The following is a 21583-nucleotide window of genomic DNA, read 5'->3' on the forward strand; positions in this document are numbered from 1 at the left end:
CTACACTGCAGTGCAGCTTGTGTACAGAGTGTAAAATGGTGCCATTATGATTTGCCAGGGTTTTATAACCAGTCTGCACAGGTGCAAATGACCCTCAGAACTCATTAGTCAGTTATCTCAGTTTCTATTATCATATTTAAAGAATTTCTCTGCAACCTCTAGTTATCAGATTAATGAATCTATGCTAAAATTACAGATAGACCAAACTAGCCTCTTAGATTTTGAAACTTTACGCTATGGAGTCCTGTACCAATCTCACATTAGTCTCTAAGGCAGATCAATCGGGAGCTACTGAAGCACGGTTCTCTGAAAAAATTCCCTATTTACAACTGAACTAGTCACTTTAGTTGCTTTTAGGGTAACATTTCTAGTTATTTATATTATTTACATATGCAGTGGAATGTTAAGAGCCAAATACTGCTTCCATTAGACTCAATGAGAACAGAATTGGATTTTTTGTGTGAATTTAAATTGTATCATTTAAAAATTTAGTCCAAAATGTCACCATGATAAGATTTAATTTTTAAACCTGAAATAAACATTTGGTAGAAAAATGATGAAAAACAATATAATAAATGCTCCGTGATTTACCTAAAGTGAGCTGTTTGAATTGCTGTATATAATCCATTGCTCCACAAATTTGGCCTTGTTTACACAAGCACAGAGCAGCTTTCTTGTGCACGCCACACTGACTGTAGGCAATCTGAGCCAAAGCCAAGCACTTGGACTTGTTGAATGGTTCCACCTCCCCATAGTCATAAATCACATCCCCTGCTGCCTCACAAAACGTCAGCCTGAAGAAAACAAGGTAATAAAACAAACCAGATAGTTATTAGTGTGTTTTCATAACTCTGGAGCACTTCAGAATCAGGTATAGTAGAACTGGATTGTGTGTGAAAATACCAGACTGACTGCTCCCCTTCAGCTCTTGTGCCCCTCTGCCCTTGTGTCCCACTCTGCTTCTGAATTAGGTTGTCTCCTCCTTCCCTTTCCATGTGCTTGGGCCACAGCAGGCAGAGATCTAAGAGCACAGAACAGACTGGCTCTTCACCAATGCCTGGTGCCATGTTAGCCATTGGTAGTTGGAATGGACAACTGCAGCCCTTGCAGCTCTCCTGTATTTGTGTGATTCCAGTTGGGGTGCAGGGATATGTATGGGGAAAGGAAATGTGTGTTACGCCCACTTTGTGACACCTGGCAAGTCAGGCAAAGAGTCTGCTGCTGTTGAGTTGGGAACCTACTCAGTGCATTCTGTGAGGTAGACACATAAGAACCTCAGAGGATACTCAGTGCAGCTGGCATGAAGGAACTGTGTGGGGCTAGAGCAAGTTCAGTGCAGACAAAATGTCTGGATATTTTAGATGCTTATAACTTGGCCAAATTTGGATGGACTGCCTCAGGGGCAGGAAAAAACACCTCTCTGACTCCAAAGCTACTCTGACAAATTTCAAGTTCATACTCCAATGCATGGAGGCTCCAGAACTCTTCAAAGAAAAGTTGAGAAAAAAAAATTTAACATTGGCAAAACAACCTACTTTTCCCTAATATCATTTTCAGAAATGGTTTTGTTTAAACTTTGCAAAGAAATTCGGACTGAGGCAGACATCTGGCATGGAAAATTTCAGCCTGAACAGGTAAAGCTTTGCAAAGTACAAGCAACTGAAAATGGGCTCTTATGATGGAAAGTGTAAGGCACCCTTAACTTTGGTGTTGATACCAGCTCTGCCTATAATTCAAGTAATTTTAGAATTTTTTTAATATTTGTACAGTCCCATTCTAAAGTTATAATAAAGCACTTCAGAGTGTGCATCAGGCTGAGACATCTTTACTAACCTTATAGTTTTGGCAAAAGGATGTAGGTCTCCTGTCCTACTGCTCATACAAGGCCTGGCTTGACATTTCAACATGACAATATAATTTCCAAGTGTCCTATTGATTTAGCAATGACTATAATTCTAGTGATAAAATATGCTATAATGGCTCTTTTGAAAAGATTACTGCATGTGGTAAGATAAGCCATAAAGAGAAATGCTCCATATGTCAGAATTCTAATTAGATTAATGCCATGCTGAACAGTGGAAATCTCCCAAACTGTTCTTGTGGGATTTCCACTATTTTAAGATGCATCTGAACTGGATCTGGAAAATAGGTTCCTTCCGGTTTAGGATTTGATCCAAGAGCAAAATTGCAGAGGCACTTTTAGTTCTGGAGATTCAAATTTGAATACTTCAACCCCCACAAATGAAATACAGGGGGTGGAGGATAGCTTTGAGTTTCCAGTTCAGATGTCTCTTGAAGTAACTGTACTACATACTGTATAGATACTGCTGTTATTATAGAAACAGTCACATATAAGAGTAAAACCAAAACTTCTAGCTTTTCCAATAGCCGCAGGTTTCTAATTTTTAAAAAATGGTACCAGAACAAAAAACGGTCTCACAATCTGATTTTCACATAACTTTTTACTATAGTAAAAGGGACCTGAAACAAAATTTTGGTCTGCAGAGATCTAACAAGGCTGATATCTTAAATGAAATGTTGCATTCTGCAAAAATAGCTTTACATGCTGTTCCTTTGTCTTGGTTTATAACACGGTGAATTTAATAAATGGCATCAAAGAAATGTATCTGTGAGATTACCATTTTGTGATATTGTGTTTGCATGGTTCTAATTCACAAGAAAAGGAGAGTGATTTTTTTTAATAGGCAAGGCCTGATCACTTAGGAAAAGCATGAATGCAACTTTCACAGGGGAAGGGCACATACCCATATGAATCCAAGTACACTACAGGCCGGCTTACCTTTGCTGTGTGACCCAGTGCATAACTAGATTTAACTGTTTTTCAAACAATGCACATTTGATTGCTTCCAGAGTCATGGCTGCACACAGAGGGTGTCTAACTGCAGCACTTGAGCTTATGAGGGCCTCAAAATATCTCAGCAAAGGGAGAATCCTCCCCTTAACAGCACCAAGAGCTAGAAGGAGGAAAAGGAAAATCACTGAGCAAAATATTTTGGAAAATAGCATTTTAATTTTTCCAATAGGTTTTTTGTTTTTTTGTTTTTGTTTTTTTTGCTTTGCTGATGTCCTCAGAATCCCCTGGACAAATTCCAACTAAAGGCTCAATCCTGCAAGATGCTGAGCCCCCCCTCTGCTGCCATGCTAGTCAATGAAAGTTGAGGCTGCTCAGTACAGAAGATGGTGGCACATCACATGATTGGGCATTATCTGTGGACACCTAAAGGCAAATTTTCATAACAAAATGTGTGGATTTAAACCAGAGGCTACATGGAGTTGCCTAGTGAAATGCCTGCATATCACTTTGAAAATACACCTCCTAGAGGTAAGGCTACAGACAGTTCACTATAGAACTTTCTGCAGAGAATGTCGGTTTTATAGTTAACAGTAAAGGCAACTTTAACCCAGTTTCCTTGCTTTGATCCTTCTTTTATTATTGATATATTATTACTTATTATTTGTATTGCAATAGCACCAATAGCACCTGACCACCACTCTCAAGAGAAGGAGGCAGGTAGTGGTGGTCAGGGACTCCCTCCTAATGGGGACTGAGTAATCTATCTGCTGTCCCAACCGGGAAAACCGAGAAGTGTGCTGTTTGCCAGGAGCTAGGATTCATGATGTGATGGAGAGACTGCCGAGACTCATCAAGACCCCTTCCTGCCTCTCTATGTGGGCACCAATGATACTGTCAAGAATGACCTTGAGCAGATCACTTCAGACTGCATGGCTCTGGGAAGGAGTTTGCGGCGCAAGTGGTGTTCTCGTCCATCCTCCCTGTGGAAGGAAAAGGTCTTGGTAGAGACCATCAAATCGTAGAAGTCAACAAATGGCTATGCAGGTAGTGTCAGAGAGAAGGCTGTAGATTCTTTGACCATGGGATGGTGTTCCAAGAAGGAGGAGTACTAGGCAGAAACAGGCTCCACCTAATGAAGAGAAGGAAGAGCAGCTTCGCAAGCAGGCTGGCTAACCTAGTGAGGAGGGCTTTAAACTAGCTTCACTGGGGGAAGGAGACCAAAGTCCTGAGGTAAGTGGGATACCAGGAGGAAGCATGAGCAGGAGAGCGCAAGAGGGAGGACTCCTGCCTCATACTGAGAAAGCAGGACAATCAGCGAGTTATCTTAAGTGCCTATCCACAAATACAAGAAGCCTGGGAAACAAGCAGGGAGAACTGGAAGTACTGGCACAGTCAAGGAATTATGATGTGATTGGAATAACAGAGACTTGGTGGGATAGCTCACATGACTAGATTACTGTCATGGATGGATATAAACTGTTCAGGAAAGACAGGCAGGGCAGAAAAAGGGGGGGGGGCGGAGTTGCATTGTATGTAAGAGAGCAGTATGACTGCTCAGAGCGCCAGTATGAAACTGCAGAAAAACCTGAGAGTCTCTGGATTAAGTTTAGAAGTGTGAGCAACAAGGGTGATGTCGTGGTGGGAGTCTGCTATAGACCACCAGACCAGAGGGATGAGGTGGATGAGGCTTTCTTCCGTCAACTAAAAGACGGTTACTCACCTTTGTAACTGTTGTTCTTCGAGATGTGTTGCTCATATCCATTCCAATTAGGTGTGCTCGCGCCGCATGCACGTTCGTTGGAAGATTTTTACCCTAGCAACACTCGGTGGGTCGGCTGGGCGCCCCCTGGAGTGGCGCCGCCATGGCGCCGGATATATACCCCTGCCGACCCAACCGCCCCTCAGTTCCTTCTTGCCGGTTACTCCGACAGTGGGGAAGGAGGGCGGGTTTGGAATGGATATGAGCAACACATCTCGAAGAACAACAGTTACAAAGGTGAGTAACCGTCTTGTCTTCTTCGAGTGCTTGCTCATATCGATTCCAATTAGGTGATTCCCAAGCCTTACCTAGGCGGTGGGGTCGGAGTGAGATGTTGCAGAATGCAAAACTGCTGAGCCAAAGGCTGCATCATCTCTGGACTGTTGAACGAGAGCATAATGTGATGCAAAGGTGTGGACCGAAGACCAGGTAGCTGCACAACATATTTCCTGGATAGGTACACGAGCCAGGAAGGTGGCAGATGAAGCCTGAGCCCTGGTAGAATGCGCCGTGATGTGGCTTGGAGAAATATGAGCCAAATCATAGCAAGTGCGGACGCATGCTGTCACCCAAGATGAGATCCTCTGAGAGGAAACAGGTAGGCCTTTCATTCGGTCTGCTATCGCGACAAAGAGTTGGGGCATTTTCCGAAAGGATTTTGTCCACTAGATATAAAAAGCGAGCGCTCTACGGATGTCCAGGGAGTGTAATTGCTGCTCCTGTCACGTTGAGTGTGGCTTCAGGAAGAAGACAGGGAGAAAGATGTCCTGGTTAACATAAAAGGCTGAAACCACCTTAGGGAGGAATGCCGGGTGTGGTCGCAACTGCACCTTGTCCTTGTGGAACACAGTGTACGGCGGGTCTACCGTAAGAGCCCTAAGCTCGGAGACTCGTCTGGCCGATGTAATGGCTACAAGGAAAGCTGTCTTCCAAGACAGGTAGAGTAGCGAGCAGGTTGCTAACGGCTCTAATGGGGGAGACAAAAGTCTGGTTAAGACCAGGTTGAGGTCCCAGGTTGGGGCTGGGCGGTGTACTTGGGGGTACAAGCGCTCCAAGCCCTTGAGGAACCTCGAAACAATAGGGTGTGAAAACACGGAATGGCCACCTTCCCCTGGGTGGAAGGTAGAGATGGCTGCCAGGTGTACCTTCAGTGATGATACTGCTAGGCCCTGCTGTTTGAGAGACCAGAGGTAGTCCAAAATAGAGGGGATCGAGACCTCAGTGGGAGTAAGATTATGCGTTTCGCACCAGCGGGAGAAATGCTTCCATTTGGCCAGATATGTTGACCGGGTGGAAGGTTTTCTGCTACCCAGGAGAACTTGACATACGGATGCAGAGCAACGCAACTCTGACTGGTTTAGCAACGCAGCAGCCACGCCGTGAGGTGAAGGGCCTGCAGGTCCGGGTGGCGAAGTCTGCCGCGGTCCTGAGTTATGAGGTCTGGGTGGAGTGGCAGGGTAATTGGGTTGGCTATCGACAGGTCGAGCAACATGGTGAACCAGTGCTGCCTGGGCCACGCTGGAGCGATCATGATGAGGTGCATTCTGTCCCTGTGGAGTTTTAGCAGGACCCTGTGAACCAGCGGGAACGGTGGGAAGGCATAAAAGAGCTGGCCCTTCCATGGCATCAGGAAAGCGTCCGAGATCGATCCCGGGGAGAGACCTTGGAAGGAGCAGAACATCTGGCATTTCCTGTTCGCGCGGGAAACGAACAGGTCTAAGTGGGGAAATCCCCAGTTCTGGAAAACAGAATGAATAACGTCTGGGCGGCTTGACCATTCGTGAGACAGGAAGGACCTGCTGAGTCGATCCGCCAGAGTGTTCCGAACCCCTGGGAGAAAGGACGCTACCAGGTCTATCGAGTGGGCTATGCAAAAGTCCCAGAGTTGGATGACCTCCTGACAAAGGGGGGAGGATCATGTCCCTCCCTGTTTGTTTATGTAGTACATGGCCGTTGTGTTGTCCGTAAACACTGAGACACAACGGCCCTGTAACTGATGCTGGAACGCCTGGCAAGCCAGGCGGACTGCTCTCAGTTCTCGGACATTTATGTGTAATGCCAGGTCCTGAAGTGACCAGAGGCCTTGAGTACGAATGTGTCCGAGGTGAGCACCCCAGCCGAGAGATGATGCGTCCGTCGTCAGGGACACTGAGGGCTGGGGCGGATGGAACGGCAGCCGTGTACACACCAGGGAGGGAGTTAGCCACCAGTCTAGGGAGCCTAGGGTGCTCGGGGGAATGGTGACTATCGTGTCTATTGGGTCCCTGCCCGGGCGGTATACAGAGTTGAGCCAAACTTGCAGAGGGCGGAGGCGGAGCCTGGCGTATTTGGTTGCGAACGTGCAGGCAGCCATATGACCCAGGAGACCGAGACAAGTGTCTCGGAGGCCCCTCGGATGAGCCAATCGTCCAGATACAGAAAAACGTGTATCCGACATCGGCGGAGGTAGGTAGCGACTATGGCCATACACTTTGTAAATACCCTTGGGGCTGTAGAAAGGCCAAACGGCAGGACCGTAAACTGGAAGTGCTGACGGTTGGCTACGAAGCGGAGGAATCTCCTGTGCGGAGGAAAAATGGCAATGTGAAAGTATGCGTCCTTCATATCGAGGGCGGCATACCAGTCTCCAGGATCCAAGGACGGGATAATGGTCCCCAGGGATACCATGCGGAACTTCAACTTTATCATAAACTGGTTGAGTCCTCACAGGTCTTTGATAGGTCTGAGACTTCCCTTCGACTTGGGGATTAGGAAATAATGGGAGTAAAACCCCTTGCCCCTTTCGTCCATTGGTACCTCCTCTATAGCTCCCATGGCGAGGAGCGTCCGCACCTCTTGTAAGAGGAATTGCTCGTGAGAGGGGTCCCTGAAGAGGGACGGGGTTGGAGGGTGGGAGGGCGGGGTTGAAATAAATTGGAGGTGGTACCCATACTCCACCGTGCGTAGGACCCAGCGATCTGAAGTTAACTGGGACCACGCTGGGAGGAAGTAGGAGAGACGGTTGGAAAAGGGAGGAGAGGGATCCTGGCCTGTAACTGGTACACCGCTCTCGGGCGCACCTTCAAAAGTTCGTCTTTGGCCCCGGTGGTGGTTTCGAGGGACCTTGATTTTGGCCCCCTTGGGATCCTGAAGGTCGCCTGCGACCACCTCGGCCGCGCCGCCTGCCAAAGTCCTGTCTTTGTCTAGGCACAGAGTATGGGCGGTAAGGCTGGGGACGGAAAGGCCTGTGTTGGGTCACCGGCGTATGCATGCCCAAAGAGCACATTATGACCCTGTTGTCCTTCAGGCTTTGCAGCCTGGGGTCAGTCTTTTCCGAAAAGAGGCCTTTACCATCAAATGGCAAGTCCTGGATGGTATACTGCAGCTCCGGTGGGAGGCTCGAAGCCTGAAGCCATGAGATGCGCCTCATGGCAACACCCGAGGCCAGAGTCCTGGCTGCTGAGTCGGCTGCGTCCAACGAAGCCTGGAGGGAGGTTCTGGCCACCTTTTTCCCTTCCTCCAAGAGGGCAGCAAACTCTTGGCGGGAGTCTTGAGGAAGAAGCTCTGTAAACTTACCCACCCCCGCCCAGGTGTTATAACTATAGCGGCTAAGCAGGGCTTGTTGATTTGCCACCCGGAGCTGTAGGGCACCTGCAGGGTATACTTTGCGGCCGATTTCGATTTCGGGACTGGCGCCTGCTGGCCATGGCGTTCCCTCTCATTAACAGACTGGACGACTAGTGAGCAGGGAGAAGGATGGATATACAAGTACTCATACCCTTTAGAGGGCACCATATATTTACGCTCGACTCCCCTGGCCGCAGGAGGGATAGAGGCCGGAGACTGCCATATAGTATTGGCATTGGCCTGGATGGTCCTAATAAACGGTAAGGCCACCCTAGTGGGGGCATCCACCAACAGAATGTCCACTACCAGGTCCTCTACCTCCGGGACCTCCTCCACCTGGAGGTTCATACTGAGTGCTACCCTCCTGAGGAGGTCCTGATGGGCTCTCAGGTCTATTAGAGGAAGGCCCGAGGAGGATGTTCCTGCCACCGCCTCATCTGGAGAAGAGGAAGAGGAGATGCCAGGGATGAGCGGGTCCTGTGTGGCCTCTTGCTCTTGGGCAAGCTCCAGTGGAACCTGGGAGTCCGGTGGGTGAACTGGGGCTTCCTCCGTAGCAGTCGGAGGAGGACGGCTAACCGTCGCCTCTGGCACTCTGTGCTTTGATGGGACAGAGCGGGACGGCACTACTGGTACGCCTTGGGCCTGGTGGTAAGCCCAAAGTGTCTAGAATGACCACTGATGGGGGCCTTGGTCCTGAGCCTGGGTCTCTTGGAAGACTCTGGTGGGTCTGTCAGAGTCATGGTCCTGCACATAAGAGCTGTCCGCGTGGGAGGACCCTGATGCGTGTCTGGACGGCCATGGAGGAGCTGAGAAGCCATGGGCAGAGTCTCTGTCTCTAGCAGACCTTGCTCTTGTCGGCATCGGGGACCGGTACTGGGAGGCAGACCGGTACCGGGAACAAGATCGGGACCTGTGACTGGAGCGGTGACGGGAGGTCGACCGAGATGTCGAGGCTCGACGTCGGGAGCAGCTACGGGAGTCATGGAGCCTGGAGCGGTGCCGGGAACTGGAGTGGTGCCAAGAGCGGCGGGCCGGCGAACGGGATACTGAATGCCGCCGCGAGTGCGACCGGTACCGGTGAGGGGAACGGTGCCGGGACTGTGAGCGGCGTCGGGAGCGGGAGCGCTGACGGGACCGAAAACGTCTGTGGGACCGTGATCGGGAACGGTGCCGCTCTGGTGTGCCAACAGAGGATGGCCGTATCAAGGCAGGCTTGCCGATAGACTGAATTACCCGCACCGGCGGTGCCGGGGGACGAGGCAGCGTTAAGAATGTCTCTGGCAGGGATGGAATAGTAAGCTCAACCATGGCTCGCGCCGGGGAGCTGACAGGCACCGGACTCGACGGCCCTTGTGGGACCGGAATCAACGGTGCCGACGTCGTTGGTGCTGCGGCAGGTGTCGGTGCCGGGCGATCCGACTTAGACAAGCTCTCTGGCTGCGGTGCAGGTGGCACGGAAGCAGCAGGAGTCTTAGGCTTTCTCGACTTCAGGGAGAGGGAGGTGTCTAGTCAACTTCGGTGCCGGCGACGGACGGTGCCGAGAGGTCTTGGCAGTACTGGGGCGGTCCGGTACCGAGGAGGAGCTTCTGCCCGCCGATTGTCCAGCGCTCGGTGCCGAAGATGGAGGGGTAAGAGCCGCCTCCATGAGTAGCTGTTTTAGCCGAGAGTCCCACTCCTTTTTTGTTCTAGGCTTAAAGGCCTTGCAAATGCGACACTTATCTGTCAGGTGAGATTCCCCGAGGCACTTAAGACAGGAGTCATGTGGATCTCCTGTCGGCATCGGCTTGCGACAGGCCGAGCACGGTTTGAAACCCGGTGAACCGGGCATGGGCCCTGGCACCGGGTGCGGGGAACGGGCTAATCCCCGAACCCCTCTTAACTATAACAATAACTATGAACGATGTTAACTAAACTATAACTATAAAACTTTGAACTATATAGACAAAAAAATAACTAGAGAACTATGAGTAGCTAGGGAGGTGGAGGTCAGTAAAACCACACTCCACTGTTCCAACGACCGGCACGGGCGGTAAGAAGGAACTGAGGGGCGATTGGGTCGGCAGGGGTATATATCCGGCGCCATGGCGGCGCCACTCCAGGAGGCGCCCAGCCGACCTACCGAGTGTTGCTAGGGTAAAAAATCTTCTGACAAACGTCCACGTGGCACGCGCACACCTAATTGGAATCGATATGAGCAAGCACTCGAAGAAGAACAGAAGTTACTAGATCACAGGCCTTGGTTCTCATGGGGGACTTCAATCACCCTGATATCTGCTGGGAAAGCAATACAGTGGTGCACAGACAATCCAGGAAGTTTTTGGAAAATGTAGGAGACAATTTCCCGGTGCAAGAGCTGGAGGAACCAACTAGGGACAGAGCTCTTCTTGACCTGCTGCTCACAAACAGGAAAGAATTAGTAGGGAAAGCAAAAGTGGATGGCAACCTGGGAGGCAGTGACCATGAGATGGTCGAGTTCAGGATCCTGACACAAGGAAGAAAGGAGAGCAGTAGAACAGAGACCCTGGACTTCAGAAAAGCAGGCTTTGACTCCCTCAGAGAACTGATGGGCAGGATCCCCTGGGAGAATAACTTGAAGGGGAAAGGAGTCCAGGAGAGCTGGCTGTATTTTAAAGAATAATTATTGAGGTTGCAGGAATAAAACCATCCCGATGTGTAGAAAGAATAGTAAATATGGCAGGCAACCAGCGTGGCTTAACAGTGAAATCCTTGCTGAACTTAAACACAGAAAATAAGTTTGCAAGAAGTGGAAGATTGGACAAATGACCAGGAAGGAGTATAAAAAAAGTGCTCAGGCATGCAGGAGTGAAATCAGGAAGGCCAAATCACACTTGGAGTTGCAGCTTGCAAGAGATGTTAAGAGTAACAAGAAGGGTTTCTTCAGGTATGTTAGCAACAAGAAGAAAGTCAAGGAAACTGTGGGTTCCTTACTGAATGAGGGAGGCAACCTAGTGACAGAGCATGTGGAAAAACCTAATGTACTCAATGCTTTTTTTGCCTCTGTCTTCACAAACAAGGTCAGCTCCCAGACTAGTGCACTGGGCAGCACAGTATGAGGAGGAGGTGACCAGCCCGCTGTGGAGAAATAACTGGTTCAGGACTATTTAGAAAAGCTGGATGAGCACAAGTCCATGGGGCCAGCTGAGCTGAATCCGAGGATGCTAAAGGAGTTAGTGGATGTGATTGCAAAGCCATTGGCCAGTATCTTTGAAAACTTATGGCGAGTGGGGGAGGTCCCGGATGACTTGAAAAAGGCTAATGTAGCGCCCATCTTTAAAAAAAAGAAGGAGGAGGATCCAGGGAACTACAGGCCAGTCAGCCTCACCTCAGTCCCTGGAAAAATCATGGAGCAATCAATTCTGCTACATTAGAGGAGAGGAAAGCAATCAGGAATAGTCAGTATGGATTCACCAAGGGCAAGTCATGCCTGACTAACCTAATTGCCTTCTATGATGAGATAACTGGGTCTGTGGATGAGAGGAAAGCAGTGGATGTGTTATTCCTTGACTTTAGCAAAGCTTTTGATATGGGTCTCCCACAGTATTCTTGCCAGCAAGTTAAAGAAGTATGGGCTGGATGAATGTGGATAGAAAGCTGGCTAAATCGTCGGCTCAACGGGTAGTGATCAATGGCTCCATGTCCAGTTGGGAGCCAGTATCAAGCGGCATGCCCCAAGGGTCAGTCCTGGGGCCGGTTTTGTTCAATATCTTCATTAATGAGCTGGAGGATGGCATGGATTGCACACTCAGCAAGTTTGCAGATGACACTAAACTAGGAGGAGTGGTAGATATCCTGGAGGGTAGGGATAGGATACAGAGGGACCTAGACAAATTACACTGGTCTATAATTTTTGAGAAGTCGTCTGCTTCAGAGATAAAATGTGCTATTTATTATGTATTTTGATGTGCTGAATTCAAATATGACAATTAAAAACTGATTGGCTACTGTTTCTAAGATATTTAAGTTTTTACATTTGATGTCTATGTATATTGTGTAGATAGTAGAGTTTTAATCATAAATTGTAAACCTAGGTCTTTTCATGTGTTTATGGTTGCTTTACATGATAATATTTCATCTGCCCTGTTTATGTAACACTTTAAAAATCAGCAAAAGGGTTATATAAATAAAATTTATTATGAAACAAAAGGCAAAAAACTATTATGTACATAGTTTAGTCCTATTCAGTGTCTACTCGGCGCTTCTTGGCTTGTCTCTTGTATTCATTAAATGGAGCATCTCTTTTCACTGTCCAGCAATAGTCTGCAAGCATTGATGGGCTCCATTTGCCCTGATAGCGTTTCTCCATTGTTGCAATGTCCTGGTGAAATCGCTCGCCATGCTCGTCGCTCACTGCTTCGCAGTTCGGTGGAAAAAAATCTAGATGAGAGTGCAAAAAAATGTATCTTTAGTGACATGTTGCAACCAAGGCTTTTGTATGCCTTGAGGAGGTTTTCCACCAACAACCTGTAGTTGTCTGCCTTGTTGTTTCTGAGAAAATTTATTGCCACTAACTGGAAGGCTTTCCATGCCGTCTTTTCCTTGCCACTCAGTGCATGGTCAAATGCATCATCTTGAAGAAGTTCACGAATCTGAGGACCAACAAAGACACCTTCCTTTATCTTAGCTTCACTTAACCTTGGAAATTTTCCACGGAGGTACTTGAAAGCTGCTTGTGTTTTGTCAATGGCCTTGACAAAGTTCTTCATCAGACCCAGCTTGATGTGTAAGGGTGGTAACAAAATCTTCCTTGATTCAACAAGTGGTGGATGCTGAACACTTTTCCTCCCAGGCTCCAATGACTGTCGGAGTGGCCAATCTTTCTTGATGCAGTGGGAATCTCTTGCACGACTATCCCATTCGCAGAGAAAACAGCAGTACTTTGTGTATCCAGTCTGCAGGCCAAGCAAGAGAGCAACAACCTTCAAATCGCCACAAAGCTGCCACTGATGTTGGTCATAGTTTATGCACCTCAAAAGTTGTTTCATGTTGTCATAGGTTTCCTTCATATGGACTGCATGACCAACTGGAATTGATGGCAAAACATTGCCATTATGCAGTAAAACAGCTTTAAGACTCGTCTTCGATGAATCAATGAACAGTCTCCACTCATCTGGATCGTGAACGATGTTGAGGGCTGCCATCACACCATCGATGTTGTTGCAGGCTACAAGATCACCTTCCATGAAGAAGAATGGGACAAGATCCTTTTGACGGTCACGGAACATGGAAACCCTAACATCACCTGCCAGGAGATTCCACTGCTGTAGTCTGGAGCCCAACAGCACTGCCTTACTCTTGGGTAGTTCCAAATCCCTGACAAGGTCATTCAGTTCACCTTGTGTTATGAGGTGTGGTTCAGAGGAGGAGGATGGGAGAAAATGTGGGTCCTGTGACATTGATGGTTCAGGACCAGAAGTTTCATCCTCTTCCTTGTCTGACTCAAGTGAGAATGATTCCGGTGCATCAGGAACCGGCAGTCCTTCTCCGTGGGGTACTGGGCGTATAGCTGATGGAATGTTTGGATAATGCACAGTCCACTTTTCCTTCTTTGACACACCTTTCCCAACTGGAGGCACCATGCAGAAGTAACAATTGCTGGTATGATCTGTTGGCTCTCTCCAAACCATTGGCACTGCAAAAGGCATAGATTTCCTTTTCCTGTTCAACCACTGGCGAAGATTTGTTGCACAAGTGTTGCAGCATATGTGTGAGGCCCACCTCTTGTCCTGATCTCCAATTTTGCAGCCAAAAGAAAGGTGATAGGCTTTCTTAACCATAGTGGTTATACTGCACTTTTGTGATGCAAAAGTCACTTCACCACAAACATAGCAGAAGTTATCTGCACTGTTCACACAAGTACGAGGCATCTCTGCTCACTTTGGCTAAACAGAAATGTGTCCCTTTGCAAAATCAAACACTGACAAATAAGAGAGCACGACACTGTATGATTTCTAGAGCTGATATAGGGCAATTTGTTCAGCAGAGTGATGTAAGCTTCATTATGATTGCATCATCCATGACTTCTAGGAATAACATGATGCAATTCATATCATGTATGACGCAATACCAGCTTCAGATTGTTTTGCCTAAAAAGCAAGTACTGTCCAAACCCAGTCATAGATTTATTCATAGATCCAGTCAAAGATGTATTTTAGTCATTTCTGGTTTAAATTGAGATCCCTTCCCTTTATAACTCACTTATCCTCCGCTATTCCCAAGTCAAGGGTCGTTTATACTGACCCAATAGCATATCTTGAAAACTAGAGCCAATCAACAATTTTAAGCATCATTTTCGTTCTCAGTGACCCAGAATTAGTAAAGTTTGACCACATTTATTTCAGAAGCATTTTGCCTGTAGAGCAGTGTTAGAGGATTGGGCCAAAAGAAATCTGATGAGGTTCAACAAGGACAAGTGCAGAGTCCTGCACTTAGGAAGGAAGAATCCCATGCACTGCTACAGACTAGGGACCGAGTGGCTAGGCAGCAGTTCTGTAGAAAAGGACCTGGGGATTACAGTGGATGAGAAGCTGGATATGAGTCACCAGTATGCCCTTGTTGCCAAGAAGGCTAACGACATTTTGGGCTGTATAAGTAGAAGCACTGTCAACAAATCGAGGGACGTGATCATTCCCCTCTATTCGGCATGGTGAGGCCTCATCTGGAGTACTATGTCCAGACTTGGGCCACACACTACAAGAAGGATGTGGAAAATTGGAAAGAATCCAGCGGAGGGCAAGAAAAATGTTTAGGGGGCTGGAGCACATAATTTATGAGGAGATGCTGGGGAACTGGGATTGTTTAGGCTGCAGAAGAGAAGAATGAGGGGGGATTTGATAGCTGCTTTCAATTACCTGAAAGGGGGTTCCAAAGAGGATGCATCTAGACTGTTCTCAGTGGTACCTGATGACAGAACAGGGAGTAATGGTCTCAAGTTGCAGTGGGGGAGGTTTAGGTTGGATATTAGGAATAACTTTTTCATTAGGAGGGTGGTGAAGCACTGGAATGGGTTACCTAGGGAGGTGGTGGAATCTCCTTCTTTAGGGGTTTTTAAAGTCAGGCTTGACAAAGCCCTGGCTGGGATGATTTAGTTGGGGAGTGGTCCTGCTTTGAGTAAGGTTTGGACTAGTTGACCTCCTGAGGTCCCTTCCAACCCTGATATTCTATGATTCTATGATTCAATCATAATTGTGTCCTGTTGTGCTGTGCACTATAAAACCCATAGTAAGACTCAGTCTGTGTTCTCAAAGATTTATATCTAAGACCCCATCCTGCAAACATGTATGTGTACACTTAACTCTGCTCACATGAGTAGTGCCACTGAAGTCAATGGAACATAATGTTCAGCAAGTTAGTAAATTTTTGCCTAATGTAAAGCTTACTGTCTAATTTGTAATTCAGATTCTGAATATTAGTTTAACATACTTCTTTTGTACTTCTTTACTTTGAGTCTTTAACAATTGCCCTGTAAAGTGAAAAGAGGAAGAAGAAGAAAAAAACAATAATAAAATAAAGTTCAATGGTATTCTCAGAATTCCCTCCAGCCCCTACAGGGGAAAGACCAAGTTGCAACTGCTTCACCACTGACACCAGTGATGCTCACTGCATGTTGTGTCCTCAAATTCAAAGGAAGACAGAGTATGGAGGACTAAAAACAACCAAAGAACATTTCTGTATTTTTCTCAAGCATGTAAACAGCATTACTGATCCTTTTTGGACAGATAACGATTCATATTTCAGAGCTTAATTATAAGCTGAATGGAACACTGTCAGGTGATTCAAGCAACTTTTCTAGCTAATGCATGGGGCATGAAGGGCCAGATTTTCAAAGTTATATGAGTGTGGTTGTGCACACCTATTTGCATACACTTAATTTATAAGTGGAAATAATCAGTTTAAGTACAAGTGTAGACAACTTCAAACTAGACCTTAAGGTCAATACTGAGCTGCACCACATAGGGAGGCAAAGTTGATTTTAAGCAACCTTTATGCCTCCCCAGATTCTCAGCCTGACCAATGATTGAAATGGCCGCCAGCGTAACTTAGAGAGGTCTAATGGCTGATTTACGTTTTGCTATCTGCGGTGAGCAGTGTGCTAAGAATTGAATAGAACTCTTTGTGTTCCGAGTTGCCCCGTCACCCAGAGCCTGCCCCTGCCACACCCCTTACACACAGGAGGAAGAGCAAGTAGTAAAGTCAGCTATGCTGTCTTTGTGCCACTCAAGAATTCCTTTGTGCAAGGAGAATCCAGTTGTCAGGCCCCTTTGCATTGCCTGAGTGCAAAGTGATCAGACACGGCACCAAGGGTCTGGCCCCTTAGTCTACCCTGCAATAAGAGACCTGAGGCACAGCTGCGGCTGGCCCAGGTCAGCTGACTTGGGCTCATGCTGCAGGGCTATAAAATTGCAATGTAGAAGTTCATGCTCAGACGGGAGCCCAGGCTCTGATACCTGCAAAGAAAGTGGGTCTCAGAGCCTGGGCTCCATCCTGAGCATGAACATCTACACTACTATTATTAGCAATGCAGCCTGAGCCCCATGAGCCCAAATGAGCTGACCTGGGCTCAGAGACCTTGTGCCATGGGTTTTTTATCGCAGCATACCATTAGGTTGTTTTTATTTTTACTCTGAAATGTTAAATGTAAAATCCGAACACACATAAGTAATTCACATTTGTCCCCTCAAGGCTTCTTTCAACATGAGTAATAGAGGCAGATTCTCAGCAGGTGTAAGTCAGTGTCGCACTATTTGAATCAATAGTGATGTCAATTTACACCAGCTGAGAATCTGACCAAAAGTATTTCCATCTAAATTCCATACCCTTAAATTTCATCATGGTTTCTTCATTGCGGAGAATTCCTCTAGGACAGTTTGCAGCATAAACTGCTGCAGCCTCATACTGACCATATGAAAATAATTCATTGAATCTAGGACAGATGAAGGAAAAGACAATGTAATATAGCACTGACACAAAAACAAAAAAGAAATGATCGGTTGATGATGTGGTGAACTAGCCAAGGAAGGAATTCCAGAAAGCCTAGAATCAAATGTCAAAGACATGGGCAATACCACAGCTTTAATACAAAGAATATTTTAAAATATCTAGTTCTTCTGTATGAAAAAAATCTGGTGACAGCAAGTGGCAGTCCTGAGTGGCTCTCAGTTCCCCAAATTACTTTTTTCCCTCACCTTTTAGTATTATTTTGGTACACATCATCAGTACTGCATCCGACGAAGTGGGTATTCACCATGAAAGCTCATGCTCCAATACATCTGTTAGTCTATAAGGTACCACAGGACTCTTTGCTGCTTTTATCATCAGTACAGGCACTACACACTGGATCGTAAAATGCTGACCACTGCCTAGCAACTTACACAGTGTCCACAATGGTGTTCAAGAAGTGGATCATCAATGGAACGCTGGCCAAAAGAAAGGAGGCTTGACAAGGCATTTAAATGAGGAAATCAGGTTGCATAGCACACAACACCAGCTGCGCAAGAAGGTGCCCCAGAAAGTTGTCTACATCCGCATTCAATGGTGAGATTCTGCCCATATTCTGCTCAGCCTCTGCATGGGCTCCTGGGGGAGGGAGGGTGCAAGAAGCTTCCCCTTTGTGCTAAGAATGGCTATTGGATAGTGTCATCCCTGATCCCCCTCAGTGCTGCTAGCAGGCAGGGAGGACAGGGAAAGCTGGTGCTGTGGTTTCCACACTAGCTTTTATCGCCAGCTGGGCACAGAGGACAGAGTACACTGCACTTGCTCAAAGGGTGGCCAAGTTGCTGCTATGGCATGTGCTCCCAGCCAGAATTCCTCCTCAGGGCTCCATCAACCACATGGTCTCTCTGCATCCCCTCCCAGTGTATCTGAGGGCAGTAGGGATGCGATCTTGTCCCAGATTACTCCGTTAAGGGAAACCACATCTAGACTATAATAATGATAGCCTATGATTAACCCCCTGAAATGTCCCTACTAAAACTAGCTATGCCTCTGTTACCATTCACCTTCTGACTGTGTCAATTAGATTTTCTCCTGAAAGACTGACTTGCTGCACTGCTGTTGGGTTAACAGATATTGATCTCCAGAAAGAAACTGTTGCAGTTAGATTTCAATGAATGTTATATTTAAGATGCTGATTTGGGAGGGACTGGTATAATGGAATATGGCCTTTCAGCTCACGGATCAAACTAAGGCCAAATCCAATCTAGGTTGGTAGTACCTGGAAGCTGTTACCATGTAATGGCTGTTCAGTGGACTGTGTGAAATGAGTTTATGATCTCATTCCACTTCTTAATTGCAAGAGTTTTAAAGATATTTAGGCACCTAAAGATGAAGACAGGCGCTCAGTGGGATTTTTAAAAGCACCTAACTCTCAACAGGCACCTAGTGCTTTTGAAAATTGTACTAGGTACCTATTGGCATCTTCAGGAAAAACTCTAGACCAAGGTAATCTCCTCAGAGGTGTTCATATCACCAAAAAAAACCCCACATCCGCTGCTAGTACCTTTGTTGGCAGTTTCAGCAAAGAGGCCAAGGATGGAATGGGCCATAAAGTTTAAACTACCCTTTCTGCCCCAAAAGTGATCTTCCAGGACAGGGTTGAAGCACATGAGTAGAGCAGTATGGAAAAGCTGCTTTTGCTGCATCTGGTCTGTGGATAACCAACTGATGTAGGTCAGCAGGGCTGTCAGGCTAGCAAGCACATTTTACAAACACCAGAAATTCACACAAAGAAGAAAAGAGTGCTCTTTTTACACAATCCTAATTTGCCCTGGAGGACTGCATTAAACATGATATGTTATCCAAACTCTGTAATGCTGTGAACTTCTTACACAGAGTAGAATATAAGAGTTGCATTCTATTTACCTTTCAATATATTCAAGTAAATCTTCAGCCTCTTTACTCTTGCTGGGGTCATGTTCAAATATATGAGAGATGCTAAAGGCAGCAGCAGCTGAAAGTTAGACACATCAATGGGAGGTAAATGTGTTGTTATTTCAATAGACAAAACCAGCATTAACATTGCAAGAGTACAAAAAGAGAATAGATTTTGATCCATAGAAATGTGTCATTCAAGACAGATGGGTTTAAAGTTTTAGCCAGGCTCTTTTGCATTAGCAAGCAGGAAAGGGACCTTATATAAACTAATGCATTTTTCATGTGTTGACAAGACCAAAGAAGTCTCCCATAAGTGGAAATGTAATTAGGAAACAATTTCAATCAGGCCAGGTAAATTCTAGGACAAAGTTTCCCTGTCTATGTCCCCAGACACATATTCTAAGGCTGTCAGAGCTTAGGAATGAGAGATGACACCCTAAGGACCAAATTCTACTCATTGAAACATTCTACAGTTCCACCTGAAACCAATGCAGCTGCACAGAATGTCAGTCAGGGCAGAATTTGGCTCTTAGCTCTGGGACAAGGGTGGAGACCACACTTTAAACTCCAACTAGCAGTGAACAACAAACATAGGGACAGATTCTGATTTCAGTTACACCCATGTAACTCCTCTGAATTCAGTGCATAGAGTTACAGGGCTGTAAATGGGAGCAGAATTTGACCCACAATCTAAAAGCCCATTAGAAGGGGCAGAGTGGAGGAACATAAGAGATATCTTCTCCTGGTCTGTCTAATACAAGTTGAGAGCAACAAGTAAGATTAAATTTGATGCCAAGCGTGCCATTGCACTCTACTCATGCAGCACCTGAGATGATCTTGACAGTTTTTGGAGTGTGCTTAATGCTCATAAAAAGGTTGAACATGTCAGAAGGCCTAAGGCAATCGGCTGGAAAACATTTTAAAGATTCTTCGCCATCTCTACTTCACTTGCCTAAATAACCTGGATGATTTGAAGTACTAGCAGCAGGAGACCTCTGTGACTCTGGAAAAAAGGGTGAGGGATTTGGGCAGCACATGAGAGGTGGAGATTGTATAAACCACCTCAGGACACCTCACCTTCATCTTAACTGTAGTAAAACATCATTGACCAAAGTCATCCCTGTATAACTTGTGAATATTTTTCTATACCTTTATCAGATTTCCGGGCAAAAATCTTATCTTCCTAAATGCTGGACACATGCAACACCATGCATGGGGGAAATGGATGACCCAAGATCATTAGGGATAGGACTTTCAAAAGGGACCTAAAGGAATTAGGGGCCCAACTTCCACTGACTCTAACTGGGATTTGGACACTTAATTCTTTCATGCCCCTTTGAAAATCTCAGTACACATTTAAAAAAGAAAAATACAAATGTATAGGCCAGATTCTCAGCTAGTATAAGATTGCATAGCCCCATTGATATCAATGGAAATAAACTAATTTACATCAGCTGAGAATCTGGTCCCATATTTTCCATGCTTCATAATATTGTCCTTCTATTTTTATTGGTTTTACCTTTTACAACTTCCTTCTTTTCCATGACTTGAGAGAGGAGTTCTTGTAAGGAGGTGCTCTTGTCAGATTTTGCCCAGGCAGACACAGCATTTGCAACCAATGTAATTCTATTATAACTATAAACAGTCAAAGAGGGAATCGAACATTTCGTTAGGATCAGTGCAACTCCTCAGTAGTTCCCTATGAAGAATCAAGTTCAAGCTAACGCTTAACTTCAAGGTTCTATAAAGCTCGACCTCTGCCCACATCCCTTCTCATTCTAATACCTCCCTCCCTCCCTTCCACCCAAACCTTCCTCCCCAGCTGCTTCCCTTGTATCCTTCTCCTACTTTCATCTTTGTGCTTTCCTCTTTGCTGCCAATTACACATAGGAGTCCTTGTCTGTCCTGTTGTAAAAGGTACTGTCTCCTTTGAAATCCTTTGAAAATGCACTTCTTCCAAGCATCGTTAATCCACCAAACATAGGAAGGCTGCCATATTTATGTAATTAAAAGCCTTATACTGATTTATATTGAATGCATCTTCAAATCACCAGCATACTATGAGCCAGATGTTCAGATCCCAGCAAGCTGCACTCAATTTATCTAAGGCATCTTTTATCTCCCACAATCTAGGAAGTGATGGAGGGAGTAGGGGACAAAACTGCCCCTAGTGTAATTTAAAGCAGTCTAAGGGCTACTCTAGATTATACCAGTTAGAGCGGTTCCCTCAGTGCCACTTTGCCAGCAAAGGATCTTCATCGCTTGTCACCTGCCATCCAAGTATTTCCTCTACATCAGGGAAATCCCTGGCTGCCCACTTGAGGCAGCTCTTTATCTCCTTGGTGCTGCTGGAGCAACGGACAGAGCAAGGGGCCAGGACCTGACCCTACATTACCACACTGCATTCTTTGTCTGTTGACTATAAGCTCTTAGGGGCAAGAAATGTCTTCCCATGTATTTTGCAAAGTACTGAGCACAATTAATACTGATATTGTTAATACCTCTATAACAAT

The 21583-nt window shown here is 46.2% G+C and overlaps 1 protein-coding gene across 4 annotated transcripts in view; it reads right to left on the reverse strand.

Annotated features, from left to right (window-relative positions):
* CLHC1 (clathrin heavy chain linker domain containing 1) overlaps nucleotides 1-21583 on the reverse strand; it is a 38990-nt gene that overhangs the window by 8762 nt on the left and 8645 nt on the right. For 3 of the 4 annotated variants that reach the window (XM_045010470.1, XM_045010468.1, XM_045010467.1), the window contains 5 exons: nucleotides 20590-20705; nucleotides 19059-19146; nucleotides 17015-17121; nucleotides 2801-2975; nucleotides 592-794 (listed from right to left, as the gene is read on the reverse strand). In XM_045010470.1, the coding sequence (XP_044866405.1) occupies nucleotides 592-794; nucleotides 2801-2975; nucleotides 17015-17121; nucleotides 19059-19146; nucleotides 20590-20705 (689 nt within the window). The remainder of the gene's footprint in view (nucleotides 1-591; nucleotides 795-2800; nucleotides 2976-17014; nucleotides 17122-19058; nucleotides 19147-20589; nucleotides 20706-21583) is intronic. The other variant, XM_045010471.1, reaches the window with a different exon arrangement.

This window comes from Mauremys mutica, chromosome 3, assembly GCF_020497125.1.
Source record: "Mauremys mutica isolate MM-2020 ecotype Southern chromosome 3, ASM2049712v1, whole genome shotgun sequence".
In the NCBI taxonomy this organism is placed as follows: domain Eukaryota; kingdom Metazoa; phylum Chordata; order Testudines; family Geoemydidae; genus Mauremys; species Mauremys mutica.